This window comes from Oryctolagus cuniculus, chromosome 4 (assembly GCF_964237555.1).
Source record: "Oryctolagus cuniculus chromosome 4, mOryCun1.1, whole genome shotgun sequence".
Taxonomy (NCBI): domain Eukaryota; kingdom Metazoa; phylum Chordata; class Mammalia; order Lagomorpha; family Leporidae; genus Oryctolagus; species Oryctolagus cuniculus.
The window spans coordinates 92,735,038-92,751,970 of record NC_091435.1 but is presented as its reverse complement, the minus strand read 5'-3'; the positions used below and the strand labels follow the sequence as shown (position 1 = coordinate 92,751,970).

The 16,933-nt window shown below is 48.2% G+C and overlaps 1 protein-coding gene and 1 pseudogene across 2 annotated transcripts; one reads left to right on the top strand and one right to left on the bottom strand.

Moving 5' to 3' along the window:
* The first annotated feature begins 4,552 nt into the window (after positions 1–4,552).
* ADIPOQ (adiponectin, C1Q and collagen domain containing) lies at positions 4,553–16,444 on the top strand. Of its 2 annotated transcripts, XM_008266171.4 has the most exons (3): positions 4,553–4,913; positions 12,529–12,750; positions 13,574–16,444. In XM_008266171.4, the coding sequence occupies exons 2-3, from the start codon at positions 12,537–12,539 to the stop codon at positions 14,092–14,094; spliced, it is 735 nt and encodes a 244-aa protein (XP_008264393.1). In that variant the 5' UTR covers positions 4,553–4,913; positions 12,529–12,536; the 3' UTR covers positions 14,095–16,444.
* Positions 14,520–14,679, bottom strand: LOC127483005 (U2 spliceosomal RNA; annotated as a pseudogene).
* Positions 16,445–16,933: the final 489 nt, after the last annotated feature.

Here is a 16,933-nt window from a genome sequence, read left to right as displayed (position 1 = left end):
GCTTATTCCCCAAATGCCTGCAACGGCCAGAGCTGGGCCAGGCCAAAGCTGGGAGCTAGGAATTCCGTCTGAGCCTCTCAAATGGGTGGCAGGGACCCAAGTACTTGGGCCACCATCTGCTCCTCGCAGGGTGTACATTAGCAGAGAGCTGGATCAGCAGTGGAGGTGGGACTATACCCCAGGCATCCTGGTACGGGATGTGGGTGTCCCAAGCAGCAGCTTACCCTGCTGTACTACAGTGTATACCACTTGCTGTGATTTTAATTTCAATTTCCCAAATGGTTAATAACATTGAACATCTTTCCATGGTGTTTATTTGCCATTTGTATATCCTATTTGCTGAAGTATTTATGTCCTTTGCCCATTTCTAACTGAATTTTTAACCACTTATTTTAAATATTTCTTTATGCAATCTAGATACATATTCCTTGTCATATATATGTTTCACAAATATTCCCTCCCAATCTGTAGATTGCCTTTTCATCCTCTTGACAGTGTCTTTCGAAATTTTCATTTTGATGAAGTCTCCTTTATTGATTGTTTTCTTTAATGCATCCTGCTTTTGGTATCGTAGAGCGTCTCCTGTGTTGAACTCTTCATCTAGCCTGGGTTCCCTGTGTTGGGTTCCCAGGATTGCCACAACAAACCACCACAAACGTGGTGACCAAAACCAGGACTTTATCTTCCCTTTCTGCTGTAGACAAAACAGACACTAATTACCTTCATGTATGCTGATTCTCATAGCCTAACCTATTTGGATTCATATACCTTTTTTTTTTTTTTTTTTTTTTTTGACAGGCAGAGTTAGACAGTGAGAGAGACAGAGAGAAAGGTCTTTCTTTTTCTGTTGGTTCACCCCCCAAATGCCTGCCGATCTGATGCCAGGAGCCAGGTGCTTCCTCCTGGTCTCCCATGCGGGTGCAGGGCACAAGGAACTGGGCCATCCTCCACTGCACTCCCGGGCCACAGCAGAGAGCTGGACTGGAAGAGGAGCAACAGGGATAGAATCCGGTGCCCTGACCAGGACTACAACCTGGGGTGCCGGCGCCGCAGGCGGAGGATTAGCCTAGTGACCCATGGCGCCGGCCTGGATGCATATATCTTAAAACTACTTTAGGTAGAGTAGTTGCCCTTTTCTTAAGCCTTATTCTTATTAGCTTTGTTTCCAGTCATGAAAGCTGTGGCCTACGTCAGATCTTGCCTGCTGGTGGTTAGCCCTAGAGTCACTCTTTATATTCCTGGAGAGGGATGTCTGGAATGACATACCCCAGGGTCCTCGGCCAGGTGGAATCAGCTGGATTCTCACATGAGAGATAATCACGCAGTTGCAGTTGAAATGGGGAAGAAAGAGGAGCTGTTCTGTTTCAGAGAGCACCCGTGGCGGTGGCATGGTGTTGTTCCTGATCAGTGCAGTGAAGTCACCAGCAGGGAGAACAGTGAGTGCAGGCTCAGGGGCTGCAACCCAGCGACAGGAGCTGCGCCTGCCCTCCGGCCACAGCGTCTCCTTCCCATCGCTTCTCTAGCCTCTCCCAAAGGATTGCAACAAATTCTTCGGCTGGTACAGTATTCCGATACCAGCAGTGGTCCAAGGCCATGGGCTTCCAACTTCCTTATCTCAACTGGCTGGACTGAAACCAGTGATGGTTGTCTGGCCAGGGGAAGTGGGTAATAATTTATACAAAGCACAGGTGGCAAAACAGAGACTTAAGTTATCATCTGTGGTTGCCTTATATGAAGTGCAATTGCTACCGAGCCTTTGGGCAAGATAAAGGCACTTCTTCCTTTCCTGCCATTTCTCAGGATTTGGAGGAAGGAATGGAATGCTGTAGGGTGCGCTCCCTTGGCCGTCTTGCTCCAGTCTTCTGTTTTAGTCAGTCAGTTACCGTATTTAGTTACTTCAGCTGATTGTATTTTTAAAAAAATCATGTTTGGGGCCAGCACTGTGGAGCAGCCGGGTTAGCGCCCTTGCCTGAAGTGCCAGCATCCATATGGGCGCAGGTTCTAGTCTCGGCTGCTCCTCTTCTGATCCAGCTCTCTGCTGTGGCCTGGGAAAGCAGTAGAAGATGGCCCAAGTGCTTGGGCCCCTGCACCCATGTGGGAGACCTGGAAGAAGCTTCTGGCTCCTGGCTTCAGATCGGTGCAGCTCCGGCTGTTGTGGCCAATTGGAGAGTGAACCATCACATGGAAGACCTCTCTCTCTCTCTCTCTCTCTCTCTCTCTCTCTCTCTCCCTCTCCCTCCCTCCCTCCCTCTCTCCCTCCTTCCCTCTCCTCTCTCTGTGTAACTCTGACTTTCGAATAAATAAATAAAATCTTTTAAAAAAATCATGATCATGCAAAAATATATGGCAACCCAGAGCCGTACTTCAGGGAAACTGAGGAAGTCAGCCTGTTGTTTCAGTATCCGAGGCACGTGCTGGTGGACGGGTCACCGCACTGCAGCCATGGTGTCAGGAGGAAAGGATCACGTCTACGTGGCTGTTTCACTCCAGGTATTAACACGTCTGTCCTGGGAGAAAGGCTAGCCTCAAGGCATTCGTGGTGGAATATTCCTTAGTAACACTTCGTAAACCAGTGTGCCATGGAAATGCCTCTTTCCACATCACAGCCTTTGTGGGAGCTGGCAGCTCTGCCTGAGGCCTCACAAAATGACAGGCTTGCACAATGCCACTGGCCGACAGCCAGACCCAACACGGTCGCGGCATGATTTGGGGGTTAAAGTCGTTCCACCTTGTGCAATAGTTAAAGGCTGCCCGAACGAGCTGCATTCCCATAGAGTTCGCGTTACATAGTTTTAGTGCTACCCTGAAGCACCCATGGGTGTCGGGGTCTCACCGTCCACCAGAAGGGTGAAGGACATGAGATGCTGGAGAGCCTATGGGTGTTGTAATGAGACAGATCTGGGTTCAAATCTTTATCTTTGTCTTCAACAAGTCGCTAATCGTCCTGGAATTCTGGATTCTTTATTTGTGAAATGGGGGATAATCGTAGCTGTCTCCGAGGGTGGGTGGAATACGGTCATGTATTCCTTGACTTCACATTTAGCATTGCTTACCTCAGATCAGGTCCTAGGGCACACGGGTTCCAGGGGATGGCACTTACAACAGGGAACGCCCAGCTGTGCCTGCGGCTGCTGGGTTAAGTTGCTGCCTGCAATGCTGGCATCCCACATCAGAGGGCTACTTTGAGTCCCGGCTGCTCTGCTCCCATTCCAGCTCCCTGGCAGTGCACCTGGGAAAGCAGCAGAAGATGGCCCAAGTGCTTGGGTCCCTGCACCCACGTGGAGGCCTGGGTGGAATTCCTGGCTCCTGGCTTCAGCCTGGCTAAGCCCTGGCTGTTGCAGCCTCTTGGGGAGCAAACCAGCAGATGGAAGATCTCTTTCTCTCTGTCTCTCCCTCTCTCACTGTAACTCTGGCTTTTAAATAAATAAATAATCTTAATTCAAAAGCAAAATGGAATTATAAGATTATTTTTTAAAACTAAGCAAAGCCCCTGCTGTTGTGAAGTCAACATTCCAATACGGAACAGCAGACAGTAACGGGACCCAGCAGTAAATAAGAAAATGCTGCAATAAAAATGAACGATGATCGAATTGAGATTCACTGCAGTTTCTTTGTTTTCTCTGTGATCCAACCCGCACGCTAGACTACACAGAACCCTTTTCCTAGGGCCTTAGTAAGTCAGGGGCCCTTGGAAAATTTCAGTGGCATCAGGTCACTTCTCTAGAAATATCTGTGTAGTAGCAGGAGGCCTTGGCTCCGGAGAAAGCGCTGTCTTTACTGGTGGACTTTCAGGCTGTCTGTGGCCAGCGGAGGCTGCCATTGGCGACAGGCAGGCACTTGCCCAGCCTCTGCCTAAGAACATTCAGTTGCTGAAAGTCCTTTGGAAATTGTTGCTGGCATCCTGAGCCCTGGCCAGAGTCATTATTGATTTCAATAGAATCTGTGGTTTGCAGGCACCGGCTCTGATCCCACCCCTCAGAAACGAGACACGGGTTTGCCAAGAAAGAGCCTCAGGTGCTGAATGTGTCTGCTCCAAGCCCAAGCCTTTTCTAGGACACTTAACAGGTTGGAGCTGCTGGACCCCCAGGCTGCTTCCAGTCTCCCCCAGCTGGCTTCCCCAGTAGGCAGATCAGGGACAAGGTGCTGGCAAAGTGGGGGCTCCCACACACACCACAGAGTTAGCTTCCAAAGTCTTATCCTGAATTTTGGAACCAAAAATCTTGGAAGATGATTTTCCAATATCACATTGTACGTAGATGTTCTGTTCGATTAGATTTGAATTACACGGGGGCCCCCCAGGGACTTCTCTGCACATCAGTTCTTGTGATTAACACTCAAGGTCTTTCCTAAACGCAGAGTCTGAGCGTGGGGGTGGCACATGTGTCCCGTTTCGTCCCATGTCGCAGCCGTTCTGATGCTTCCGCCTCCGGAGTGCTCAGTGCCCAAAACTCAGTCTCACACTTACTCATGCACACGGAGCCATATTGGCCGTCCCTGAGTCTTTGGGGAAAAAAATCTATGGGAGAAAGGCTCCCTGGACCACTGGAAAATTCATTGTACATGAGAAAGCTTCTCTCTTGGGTGCAGAAATATCTTGTTTTCTTGCTGTGGTCTTGACCCTTACCCCATCTTCCGTTGCTGTTGTAGGAGGGAAACATAGGACCAATGCCTGGGAATCTGACTGAAGCTCCACTTGGCTTTCCAAGCCCAAGCTGGGTTGCACCAGGTTCCCTGGGGTGGGGACCCGGGACAGCCGCCAGGGGGCAATGTGCCCGCCCATCGTCCTCTGACCCCCGCTGCGTTGGCCAATGGGAAAAGACAGTTGTGAAGTGGGGGCTGCCTGCCCACTTGAGAACCGGCTGCTGAGGCTGGCCCATCTCCTCCTCCATCCTGGCTGCAGTCTCCTACCGCAGGTAAGAACAATGCTGATGTTCCAGGCTGGGTGGGGGCTCCGTCAAGCTGTCCTGTGTGTGGTGGGGGGCAGGGGTGAGATGATTCCTGGGATCCCTTTTGGCTCTGATGTTCAAGCCTGCTGTGCACTTTAATACTCGTTCCTGCTGGAGGAGTTGGCACCATGCTTGGAACCCTCTTGGCCCCTTGCAGTGCTGTCTCCTGCCACTCCCCAGGGGCACCCAGTGCTTGCATTTCACAAGATTCTGTTGGTGCCACCAAGATTCCAGCAGGTCAGAGTGGACTTTCCCATACATTGTAAACTGGAAGTGAGAGGCCACGCTGGGGGCCGTTAAGCTCCTGAGGGCATGGTGGCGAAACCCTTGTAAGATTTTAAAAGCGCAGGAATCCACGGCAGGAGAGCTAGTGCCAGCGGATTTCAAATCACACCTCTGCCCTCTTCTGCTTTTTATCCTCAGACAGAAATGATTGAACCTCTCTGGTGCTTAGATTTAGTTTGGGGGAATCCAGACCCAGCTCCTGGAGCTGTGTGGGGGAAATGAGATTAAAGGGGTGGTGGAGAAACAGATTGGGAAAAGACTTCATTGCTTGCCTTCTCTTCACTAGATGCATGGAGCCCTCTGTCAGTTTATAAAATACTTCTTCCTGTGTTCTATCCTCTAATTGCAATACTGTCATGAAATAGGCTAGGTAAGAATGAATATCCACACTTACAGGCAAAGAGCATGACACTGGGGAGGTGGGGAGGCCTAGGACAGTCACCCAGAGCGCTCGCGGAGCCTGGATGAGCACGAAGCTGGGCCACTTGCTTTGTAATACCGAGGTCTTCTTCGCTGTTTTCTCTGATATTAGGGGCAGGATGTTACAAGGCAGAATGTGTGACCGCACTGTCTTTCTCCTGCTGGTTTTGTTCAAGAGTCTGCTCCTGGGCTCTGGAGGACCCTGCTTAGCTCTGGGGTCTTGGACAAGTCTCCGAAGCCTCTCTTTCCTTGTCTCTAAAATGGGCACAGCTGGAGCTAACACTCATTGAGCATCAGCCCGTGCCAGACACCATTTTAAGCATTTTTGTGTGGCTTATGCCATGCAGTCCTCCAACAGACATAAAAGGCTGAAATAGGTTAAGGCGAAGCTAAAGTGTTTGCACCTAAGGCCTTAGATCCTGGTGCCTGAGCGCCTCTCAGGCTGCTCGTGAGATTTAATGGGGGGGGCTATGGGAGGAAAGGCTTGTGCAAGTGGCAAACACTTATAAACGGTGGTGGGCTTTAGCTTCGTGATCCACATAAAGCAAGCATTTCTTGATAGGTACAACTGAGCCTCAGGTCATTGTCCTTAGTTTTGTTGAACAAAGATTTCCCTTATGGAAGTAGAAGTCTTTCAGAAAATAAAATTATAAAAGATGCTGTATGTAGAAATGTTACATCTAAGCAAAACCCACAAATAATTGGCAAATAGAACAATTTTGAGGCTTAGACACTTCTGCACTGATCTTCCCTTGGTATCAATTGCTGCTTTTCCAGAATGAGGGTAGGGTGCAGGCTTTTTCCTAAAATCGGTTTTGAGCACCAGCAGTTAACGGGCCACTTGGGATCCCCACACCACATTTCCTATGGGAGTGCCTGGGTTTGAGTCCCGACTCTGCTCCCAGTTCCAGCTTCCTGCTTGTGTGCACCCTAGGAGGCAGCAGGTGATGCCTGAGTAATTGGGTCCCTGCCACCCGCCTGGGAGACCCACAGTGAGTTCCGTGCTCCTGGCGTTGACTTGGCCCACAGCTGACTGTTGTGGGCATTTGGGGACTGAAGTGGCCAAGGGGAAATGCCTGTCGACCTGCGTCTCTGCCTTTCCCATAAAGAAAGCAAATGAGCAAGGAAGGAACTTCCCAGGATGCTGTGCTCATGTCCTCTCTCCCCTTCTGAGCACTCTCACCCCATGCCACTGTCAGGAACACAGACTGGTTGCACCTGCTGGTGGAGAACTCGGTCCATAAAGCTGTGGTGTTCCCTTCGGGTAGAGGAACAGGATCTCTCCTTTTCACAGAGGCGGCCGAGGAATCAGAGAACTCTAGAAGCCTCTGAGGTGGGCTTCCTCCAGGGGTTTGGGATAAGCCCCTAAGTACCCCTACTTTTACAGCTCTTCCAGTCCCCGTGTCCTGACTCATCTCCCCGTCTCTCTTTGGTCACTAACGCAGTCTCCTATGTTCTTCCCTCTTCATTTCTGGAGGAAAGAAGCCTAGAGCTCAATGTGCTTAGGAATTGTATTGCTAAAGCCCAATGAGAAAGGGAAGAGGCGACAAATAGCGGAAAAGTTTAAAGACATGTGAAAGCTTAAAAGCCTCAGAGCAAGCATTCTCTCTATGTGGGAAAGGGCCTTTCTGGTCTCTTCCCCTTGCAGTCTCATCCAGCTCGCCTCTCTGGGCACTAAGCAAGCCGGTGCACTCTCATTTGATTTCCAACAGCTGCTGAGAGCGCTTCCAGTAGAGGGCGACAAAGGACACGTAGTGAGGACAATGGGTCTTGATGGGGTCCTGTTTGTCTCTGCCTCCCGCCTCTCCTCTGCCTGTCTGGCTCGCAGTTCCTACTGCACTTATAAGAGCGTGTGATACCTCTGCTAAGTGATGATTCAGATTCAGCAGGAAGGGGAAAATTAATAAAATTGATTAATTACTAATTAATAAACAGTTGGCTTTCAACGGAAATGATGTGTGTACTTTAGATCATAGATTACAACAATGCAAAAATCAGAGGTGAATTAAAGAGTGAAGTTTTAGATCTATCAGCTAATAAGAAATAGAAGAAAATAGAATGTTTGCCAAATTCTGGCAAGGATATTGGTTGTTTAACACTTAGAAGCAAAAACAACAACAACAACAACAAACAAACAAACAAACAAAAAACACACAAAAAAACAAAAAACAAGTGTGGGCTAAATAAAAACTGAATCATCTGTGCCTAAAAATCCAAAACAAAATGAAAATTACAAAGGGTTATCTGCACACTTAAGGAGATAACATGGCATATGTGACCATTTGGTGTTACAAAGAACTCACACAAAAGTGACAAAAAATACACTATGTCCCTATTAAATCAAGTGACAAAGAACACTCAGAGATACCATGGATGAGGAAATTAAATTGGGAAATAAGCCTTGAATAACACATAAAACTCATTAGTAGTTGAAGGGAGCCAACCACAGCAGTGAGGTAACATTTTGTTTGTTTGCTCGCTCAACTAGCAACAGAATTTTTCCTGTGAATACCCAAAGCTGGCGAGCATTGTTAAAGTGGATCCTTTTCTACACACGCTGGTGACAGTATAAGACAGCAATGAGGGAATATGTGTCAAGAGACGCTCAAATACTCATTCCTTTTGATCCAGTAATTCACATCTGGAAATAAGTCATAACAGAATAATAATCTCAGAAAAAGCTAATGGGTTAAGGGTGAAGACTTGATCTAATATTGGCAGCTAGGAAGTGAGCCCAGTGCGAGGTCTTTGGGTGCTAGGTGCTAGGGTACCTGGGCCTTTGGAGGACATGCAGGCTAGTTTCCAAGCCATAGCAGCAGGTGACAAGGGGCAGCTGAAAGTGGTCCAGGTGCAGGGTCGGTGGGTTTTCTTATGGAACAATGTGTCTCTGGTTGTCTAACTCAAGGTAGGTCTCTGTGTGAACACACCTGTGTTCACACACGTGCACACACCTGTGTGGAGCATAACACAAATATTATCTAAGGATAGAACTTTAAATCAAGACACAAATAAATTGTTACAAAATACAAAACAGTATTTTAAAATGAAAATAAGCTAAAACCAAAAGGAAGTGGTTGGCCATATTTTGCCTCTATCTACTTAGTGGTTGAACATACAGACCTTTAAAATGATGATGATAAAAACTAGAAAGTAACAATGCGAAAAGAGGGAAATAAGTTTCTATATAAAGTATAATTTCCACTGTGTCTAAAAATAAACAGCGAGGGTGAGCATTTGGCACATTTGGGATGCCTGCATCTCATACTGGAGAGTCTGGGTTCACATCCCCGTTCTCCGCTTCCAATCAGACTTCCTGCTAATGCGCACCCTGGGAGGCAGCAGCTGGTGGCGCAAGTACCTGGATTGCTATCACCCATGTGGGAGACCCAGATTGTGTGCTGGGCTCCTGGCTTTGGCACAGTCCAGACCTAGTTCTTGGGGACATTTGGAAAGTGAGCCAGCAAAAGGAGAATGTCTTTGTATCTCTCTTTCTCTGCCTTTCTAATAAAGTGAAAATAAAGCCGGCGCCGTGGCTCAATAGGCTAATCCTCCACCTTGCGGCGCCGGCACACCGGGTTCTAGTCCCGGTTGGGGCGCCGGATTCTGTCCCGGTTGCCCCTCTTCCAGGCCAGCCCTCTGCTATGGCCAGGGAGTGCAGTGGAGGATGGCCCAGGTGCTTGGGCCCTGCACCCCACGGGAGACCAGGAAAAGCACCTGGCTCCTGGCTCCTGCCAGGATCAGCGCGGTGCGCCGGCTGCAGCGGCGGCCATTGGAGGGTGAACCAACGGCAAAGGAAGACCTTTCTCTCTCTGTCTCTCTCTCTCACTGTCCACTCTGCCTGTCAAAAAAAAAAAAAAAAATAAAGTGAAAATAAATTAAAATTTTTTTAAATGAACAGAATTTCTTGGGATGGAGGATTGTTTTCTGTCATTTGTGAAGAACTATACAATATTCATAATGAACATATACAGGCATGTGAGTACATATACACATAGGTGCATATGCACACATACACACACTGCAAGCCTGCACACATATACCCATGCATATAAACACACGTGTATACACATGTGCATCCACACATACATGTTCCTATGTATGTGCATGGCATGCACCGAATGTGTATAAGTATCCACGTGCACACACATGTATATGTGCACACATATGAGAAAGGTGAAAGATGAGCTGGTTGTGTCACAGGAAGAGGGCAGGGTAGAACCTCAGGTGTGGGGCACAGGAGTGGGATTGCAGATCCTGTGCATGTTTGTAGGGTAAGATTGCTACCAACCAGGTTCTTTCCTGCACCCCTCACACAGCCCCAGGTCTGTCCTGAAGACAAACCCAATTCCTGAAATCTGGAAGAGAAAACAAATGGATGCAAAATCATGTGTCTCTAGAGCGGAAGTATGCACGTGGGCTGTCTTGTTTAGAATTAGACTCAGGGTTAACCAACCCGTCACCCACAGGGGGTCTTAGTGACGTCTCTGATCCGGGATCCCAGGTCCTGCTTCTTTCTCTGTGATAGTGGGAAAGGGGTGTGGGGAGGTAAAGCCTCTGCAATCCCATGTGGGGGGCCTAAGGTCACCCCGATATCAGAGGCAGAATTTGGGAGGGAGCCGGAGTCCCTGGGGCTGGGCATTCCGCTCTTCTCAGAGGCAATGCCGAGGGCAGTTCCGAGATGGGAACTTGGACTCTGCTGGAGCTCCCAGAGTGTGTATCTCAAGTCCCTTCCACCTTCCCGCCTTCCTCCCCCTTCCAGTCTTTATTCCTTCCTCCCTTTTCCCCTCCCTCCCTCTGACTCTCTCTTTTTTTCTAATTATAAAGTATCTATTGGGTTGGACATTTTGGCTTAACATGTAAGCTGCCGGTTGAGATGCGTGTGTCCTATCTCAGAGTTTGATGCTCACCTGCAGCTCCCGACTCCAGCTTCTTGCTAATGCAAACCCTGGAAGGCAGCGGTGTTGGCTCAAGTCATGGGGTCCCTGCCACCACCATGGGAGACCTGGACTGAGTTCCTGGCTTCCTGCTTTGTTCTCAGCCTGGCCCCAGCTGTTTTGGGCATTTGAGGTGTGAATCAACGCATGGGAACTCTCTCTCTCTCAAATAAATAAATATTAAAAATCTGGAAAAGATGAACTTCAAATAAAAATTTTATTTAATCCTTATTCTTTGCTAGTAGTATGGTAGGCTTGACCCGGGCGTGTGTTGTTTAAAAGGGAAGTAACTAAACAAAATGGGAATTCCAGTCCTTGCAAGAAGTGTAATAGTAAAGTAGCCAGGGCACTCGGGAATACATCCGAGGAACAGCTAACCTGGAAGGGGCAGGACAGGTAGGCCTTCCTAAAGGGCGGGTAGGGATTAGGTTGGTGTGTTAGTCATCGCTCCGCTACTTTCACTCAAATGCTTCGGAGCTTCTGAAGGAGGATGTATTTTGTCTTACACCTTAGAGGTTTCCAATTCCAAATCAGGTGGCCACAGTAGACTGGCAACTGGCTTGGCATGCGGAGAGGAGCAATCATGTGGAGAGTCAGGATGCAGAGAGGGAAGCTGGGCGAAATCTGGCTTAAATACCCAGCTGTCTCTGTGAACTGCCTTCCAAGGGTAGGCACCCAGTGACCCACAGACCTCCCACTGGACTCACCTCCTAGATGCCAGTATTAGGTCACAGCTTTGCCCTTAACCCATTAACCATTAACATGCATCTCTGAATCATTAGCATAAAGTTTTGGGAACTGAGCCCCCAGTACTTGGGCCTTTGGAGGACATGCAGACTATTATCCAAACCATAACAGCAGTGACGAGGGGCAGCTGAAGGCAGTCCAGGCAAAGGATCAGTAGATTATCAATGTGTCTCTAGTTGTCTAATTCAAGGTACAGCTCTGTGTGTACATGGCTATGTTCATCCACACATGCACGAGAACACACATGTGCATAACATGCCAAATGATCCAACATGACCCAGGAGATGGTGTTAGGGTCGAGAAATGTCCACTGCCCCATGAACGACTCCAAGAGACCTCTCATGCAATTAGCAAGGGGTTTATTGAACCAGCATGCTGGGGCTCTCTGAACATGAAGGAACAGAGCCGCGCCGAGAAGTCAAAGGTCAGGGTTTTTATAGGGTTTTCAGAGACATTCCACATGGTACCATTTAGCGAAGCACCTCACATCGCGGGGAAATCATTAGCAAATTAACTCACATCGCAGGAAACTCAAAACACGCGTGGGGAATTCAAAGGATATCTCAGTAGCGGGAATGACAGATGAGGCAAGGGTTACACAGCTTTGGCCCCTCATCCTCACACAGGTGAAAGATTAGGTACTGAAACTATACAAACCCCGCCCCACGGGGTTTCAGCTTTAAAAGGAGGTTTAGGCCTGCAATTTTAATTCTTTCAATGGGAAGAGGAAAAAAGGGAGTGGGAGAGAAAGAAGGTAGAGTAGAGTAGACAGAAAAGGAGGAGGGGGGAGAAGATGAAAAGAAGCAGAGACAGAAGCATGTTAGGGCTGAATGAAGCGATCCGAGTCATCGTTCCTGGTAAACTCTTGGCAATTCCACTACTGGGACTTTCCCTGTGCAAAATTAGGGAAGGGTCATCCCCATCCCCATCCCCAAACTCACAATTTTGCTGAGAAAAGGATACTCCACTCAGGACATAATGCTAAGTATTGCAGATTTCAGGGTAGAAAGAGAACAAAATGGGTTGAAATAGTCAGAAAAGCCTTCTGGGGACAGGTGAGTATTGAGAGAGCAGGTCTCAGAAGGGGGCTCTGTGTGGTGTCTGGAGCCTGAGTAGGTGCTCAGCTACTGGGGTGCTGACTGGGGGTGCTGCTGGGCTCTGTCTTGCGTAGCTGATGGGGCACGTGTGCATTCCAGGGCTCAGGATGCTGTTGCTGCAAGCTGTTCTGCTGCTCTTAGCCCTGCCCAGTCATGGGCAGGACAGCACGACCGAAAGTCCAGGAGTCCTGATTCCTGCACCCAAAGGGGCCTGTGCAGGTTGGATAGCAGGCATCCCAGGGCATCCTGGCCACAATGGGACCCCAGGCCGTGATGGCAGAGATGGAACCCCCGGTGAGAAGGGTGAAAAAGGAGATGCAGGTAAGAACAAGATTTTTGGCCTCCTTCATCAGAAACCTGTCCTGGGTAGTTGAGGGCTTCCAGGGTGTTTGAAGGCATTAGTTATTAACACAGGGAAGAAGTGAAGCTTTTATGTGACCCATGGGCAACATGAGGGGGATCTGGGATTGCCCTCTCAGGGGTGAGAATACATGGTACCTCTACAACTAAGTACCCTTTGACTCCTCTCCATCTGCGCCTCCTGCCCCACCTCCTTTCCCAGCCCTATTCTCATCCCTATTCCCGATATATTCCCCTCCCTGTTCTCCTTCCTTTCCACTCAATTCCCATTTCAACCAGTGGTAGTCCATCATACTTAGGGTATACCTCCTGAAACACACAGTCCTGCTTTGGGAGAAGTCCTGGTCTAGTTAAGAGTTCTCGGTCTAGTCCAATGCATGAGATTATGTGATTACTGTGAGAAAGTCTGCTCAAAATAAGCCAAGCTGAACATGAATGAATGTGCAATGCACTCAGTGCAGACCTGGATTAACAATCAAGTCTTAGGAGGATGCTTTGAAGAACCGGCAGGCTGAATGGAGAAGGGAGGGCATCCCAGGGAGAGGGGTTTGAGGGGCAAAATTGTGGTTGGTTGAAGCAGCACATGATGAGTTGGCAGGTGGGAGGGCTAGGGTGGAGACTTCGGGTGACACGGGTTGCAAGAGCCTGCTGGAATGAGGAAGGAGGCAGGGACATCGCTTCAAGCAGGTTGCAGGTGGAAGCCATGGGGACAGTGTTTTAGTCTGCAATCCACCCAGGCATTAGTTGCGATCCCTGGGATCACTGAGGTCTTCTCATTCCCTAGGTCTTGTTGGTCCTAAGGGTGACACGGGTGAAACCGGAGTGACTGGAGCTGAAGGTCCCCGAGGCTTTCCAGGAAGCCCGGGCAGGAAAGGAGAGCCCGGAGAAGGTGCCTATGTCTACCGCTCAGCATTCAGCGTGGGCCTGGAGGGCCGGGTCACCATCCCCAACGTGCCCATTCGCTTTACTAAAATCTTCTACAATCAGCAGAACCACTATGACAGCACCACGGGCAAATTCCGCTGCAATATCCCTGGGCTGTACTACTTCTCCTACCACATCACCGTCTATATGAAGGACGTGAAGGTCAGCCTCTTCAAGAAGGACAAGGCTATGCTCTTCACCTATGACCAGTACCAGGACAAGAACGTGGACCAGGCCTCCGGCTCGGTCCTCCTCCACTTGCAGGTGGATGACCAAGTCTGGCTCCAGGTGTATGGCGATGGCGACCACAATGGGCTCTACGCGGACAATGTCAACGATTCCATCTTCACTGGCTTCCTTCTCTACCATGATACCGAATGATCACCACTGCCGCCATGAGCCCAAAAGTCAATCAAAGAGTCAGCAGGCTTTCAGCATAGTGAGGAGGCTGAGTTGATTGTCTAGTTGGAGGGCTCTGAACATTGTTCACCCATTTACTCATTCATTTACTCAACTCATCCATGCAGCAACCTTTAAACAAAACAATAGATACACTATGTACCCAGTTCTAAACTAGGCATGCTCCCTGGTCTCAAAGATCTCTCATGCAGCAGTAATAAAAGACTAAGAGGGACATTTACTGAGGTGCTTCACACACACGACCAAGTTGCCTTCACAAGCAAGTACTCAGCAGTGACAAAGCTGTGTCCCACTGCCTCTCCTGATGTTCATGCTAATCCTGTAAGGTGCACCTTTTTCACAGCTGGGTCCTGAGGCTGAGAGAGTTAACAGATTGTCTAAGGTCGATGGGTTTTAAGTGGCAGAGCTGGAAATCAAGCTCAGAGACATGGACTGAGTCCTTTTGTAGACGCTCATGGACTCTGTGGAGTGTTGACAGGTGTCTGTTACCTCTGGACTTGTCATCAGATACTACACTTGATCTTAGCCAAAAGGCCGAGAAGCAATGGACTTGTCATCAGGAGTTAAGACTTCCCCTACCTAGCAGAGCTCCCTCAGAGATGGTGGTTCAAGGCTACTCAGTGGTCCCCCCACTGCTGCGTATTTCCTCTTTTCCATGTCTCTCCTCACACCCTTCCTCCTGGCTAGCATCTCCATCATGCTGAACTCCTCCCCGACTTCTTGAGGCCACCTGGCCTTCTCTGATATGACACCTCTTTCCCATAAGCCTTTCTTGCATGCTGTGCCTCCTGAGCCCTTTTATGCTTTACCCTGAGTGAGAGCCCTAGGTGTGGGAGATACCCCCTTCTGGTCTAGGAACAACTGCCTGGTCAGTACAGCACTTCCTCCACCTCCGAATCCCTTGAAGGCCCTTGATGAATGCCATGTGAAGAGCAATTTCTCGAATTCCATATCTACCCAGAATTAGCTCCATCTCACTCTCTCCATCTAACCACTCCTCATCCACAAAAAGCGCGTTCATTTGAGGAGCTCCCTGGCTTGCTGTTCAGCGGGACAGCTTGAATCATTCCCAGTGAGTTTAGAGATGAGCATGCTTTCCACTTAAAGAATTTTTCCTCAAAGAGGTAGCTTGAACCTGAAATACAAAGCTCAGGGAAGAATTTGGAAGCCAGTCTTGTCCTGGAGTCCCAAAACGATTGCAGAAGACTGGACCTCCTGAATTTATTCTTAGTCTTCAAGAATTGCAGGTGGCTTTTTTGGTACTTAGTATCTACCCTCTCTGTCTTCCCTCCCCTTCTCCTTGTGGGCAATAGGGATTTTTATTCTAGTGTCTATTTCTGTGATCAACTGTTTTAGCTTCCACAAATGAGCGGGAACATGGAGTATCTGTCTTTCCTGTACCTGGCTTATTTCACTTAACATAATGTCATTCAGTTCTCTCCACATTGCTATAAGTGAGCGAAGTGGTTCTACTGTTATACAGCATGGTAAGTAATGACAGTCTATAGCTATTACACATTTCACAATAACTGGAGGAGAAAAGTTGGAAGGTTCCCAACACACAGAAGCAATAAAGTCAGGAGATGGAAATGCTAAGGACTCTGACTTGATCAATACACGGAGACATATATCAAATTCAAATCCTCTATCCCATAAGTAAGTGCAAATATTATATGTCAGTTAAAAAGAAAAATTTTAAAAATTAATGACAGGTGGTTGATGACAGCAAACATTTCTCCCAGGAGACGATCAGTTGAGTGATGTTCTTCAAAGATTTTAGCAGGGGCCGGTGCTGTGGTGTAGGGAATAAAGCTACTGCCTGTGTTGCCTGCATCCCATATGGGCACCAGTTCAAGTCCCAACTGCTCCATTTCTGATCCAGCTCCCTGCTAATGCATCTGGGAAAACAGCAGAAGATGGTCAAAGTGCTGGGGGCCCTGCATCCACATGGAGACCCAGATGAAGCTCCTGGCTTTGGATTGGTCCAGCTCCAGCCATTGCGGCCATTTCGGGAGTGAATCAGCAGGTGGAGATTTCTCTTTCTCTCTGGCTCTCCTTCTCTCTCTATCTGTAATCCTGTCTTTCAAATAAAATGAAATGCATCATTAAAAAACATTTTAGCAAAACCAGAGTGAATAATATCCTATATAGATATAGAAATATTTTGCTTATGGTTGTACTTTCTGAATGCTTCCTTTTTTATGTGTACTACTATTCATTGATTGTTATTTCTACATTAAAGCACTTGCATATCCTTATTATGTACAAGTAAGAATACTGTGCAACATTAAATGTAACAGCATTTGCTTCACATGACTCTTGTTTTCATTTCTGGTGAAAGATATGGGGTTTAGAGAGAGATGACGAACTCAGAGTAAATCGTGTGTTAGGATGCTATGGTGAATGACAGAAAACCCAATCCAAATGAATGTAATAAAAAAAAAAAGGAAAAGGGAAAAATTCGTTCAATTTCCTGAGAGAAATACCTGAGATGTTTTGTAGGTAAGGTTTGACCCAGAGACTCAAAGCCATCAAGTGCCTTTTCTGTCTGACCTTCCACAGTGTAGGCTTTACCTCAGGCTCTGCACAATCTAGTCTCTCCCTCTCTCTCTCTCTCAAAAGCACTGTAGGCTGCCCAGATCGCATCCCCTCACACACACTCCACTGGCCAGATGGCCATCATTTTCTTGGTGGTTCCTGAAGAGGAGAAAGGGAACTCTCCTGCCCAGAAGCCCCAGCAAATACTCTCTTGCATCTTGTGGCTCTGGTGGGTTGTGTGTCCATCTTGGACCAGTCACAG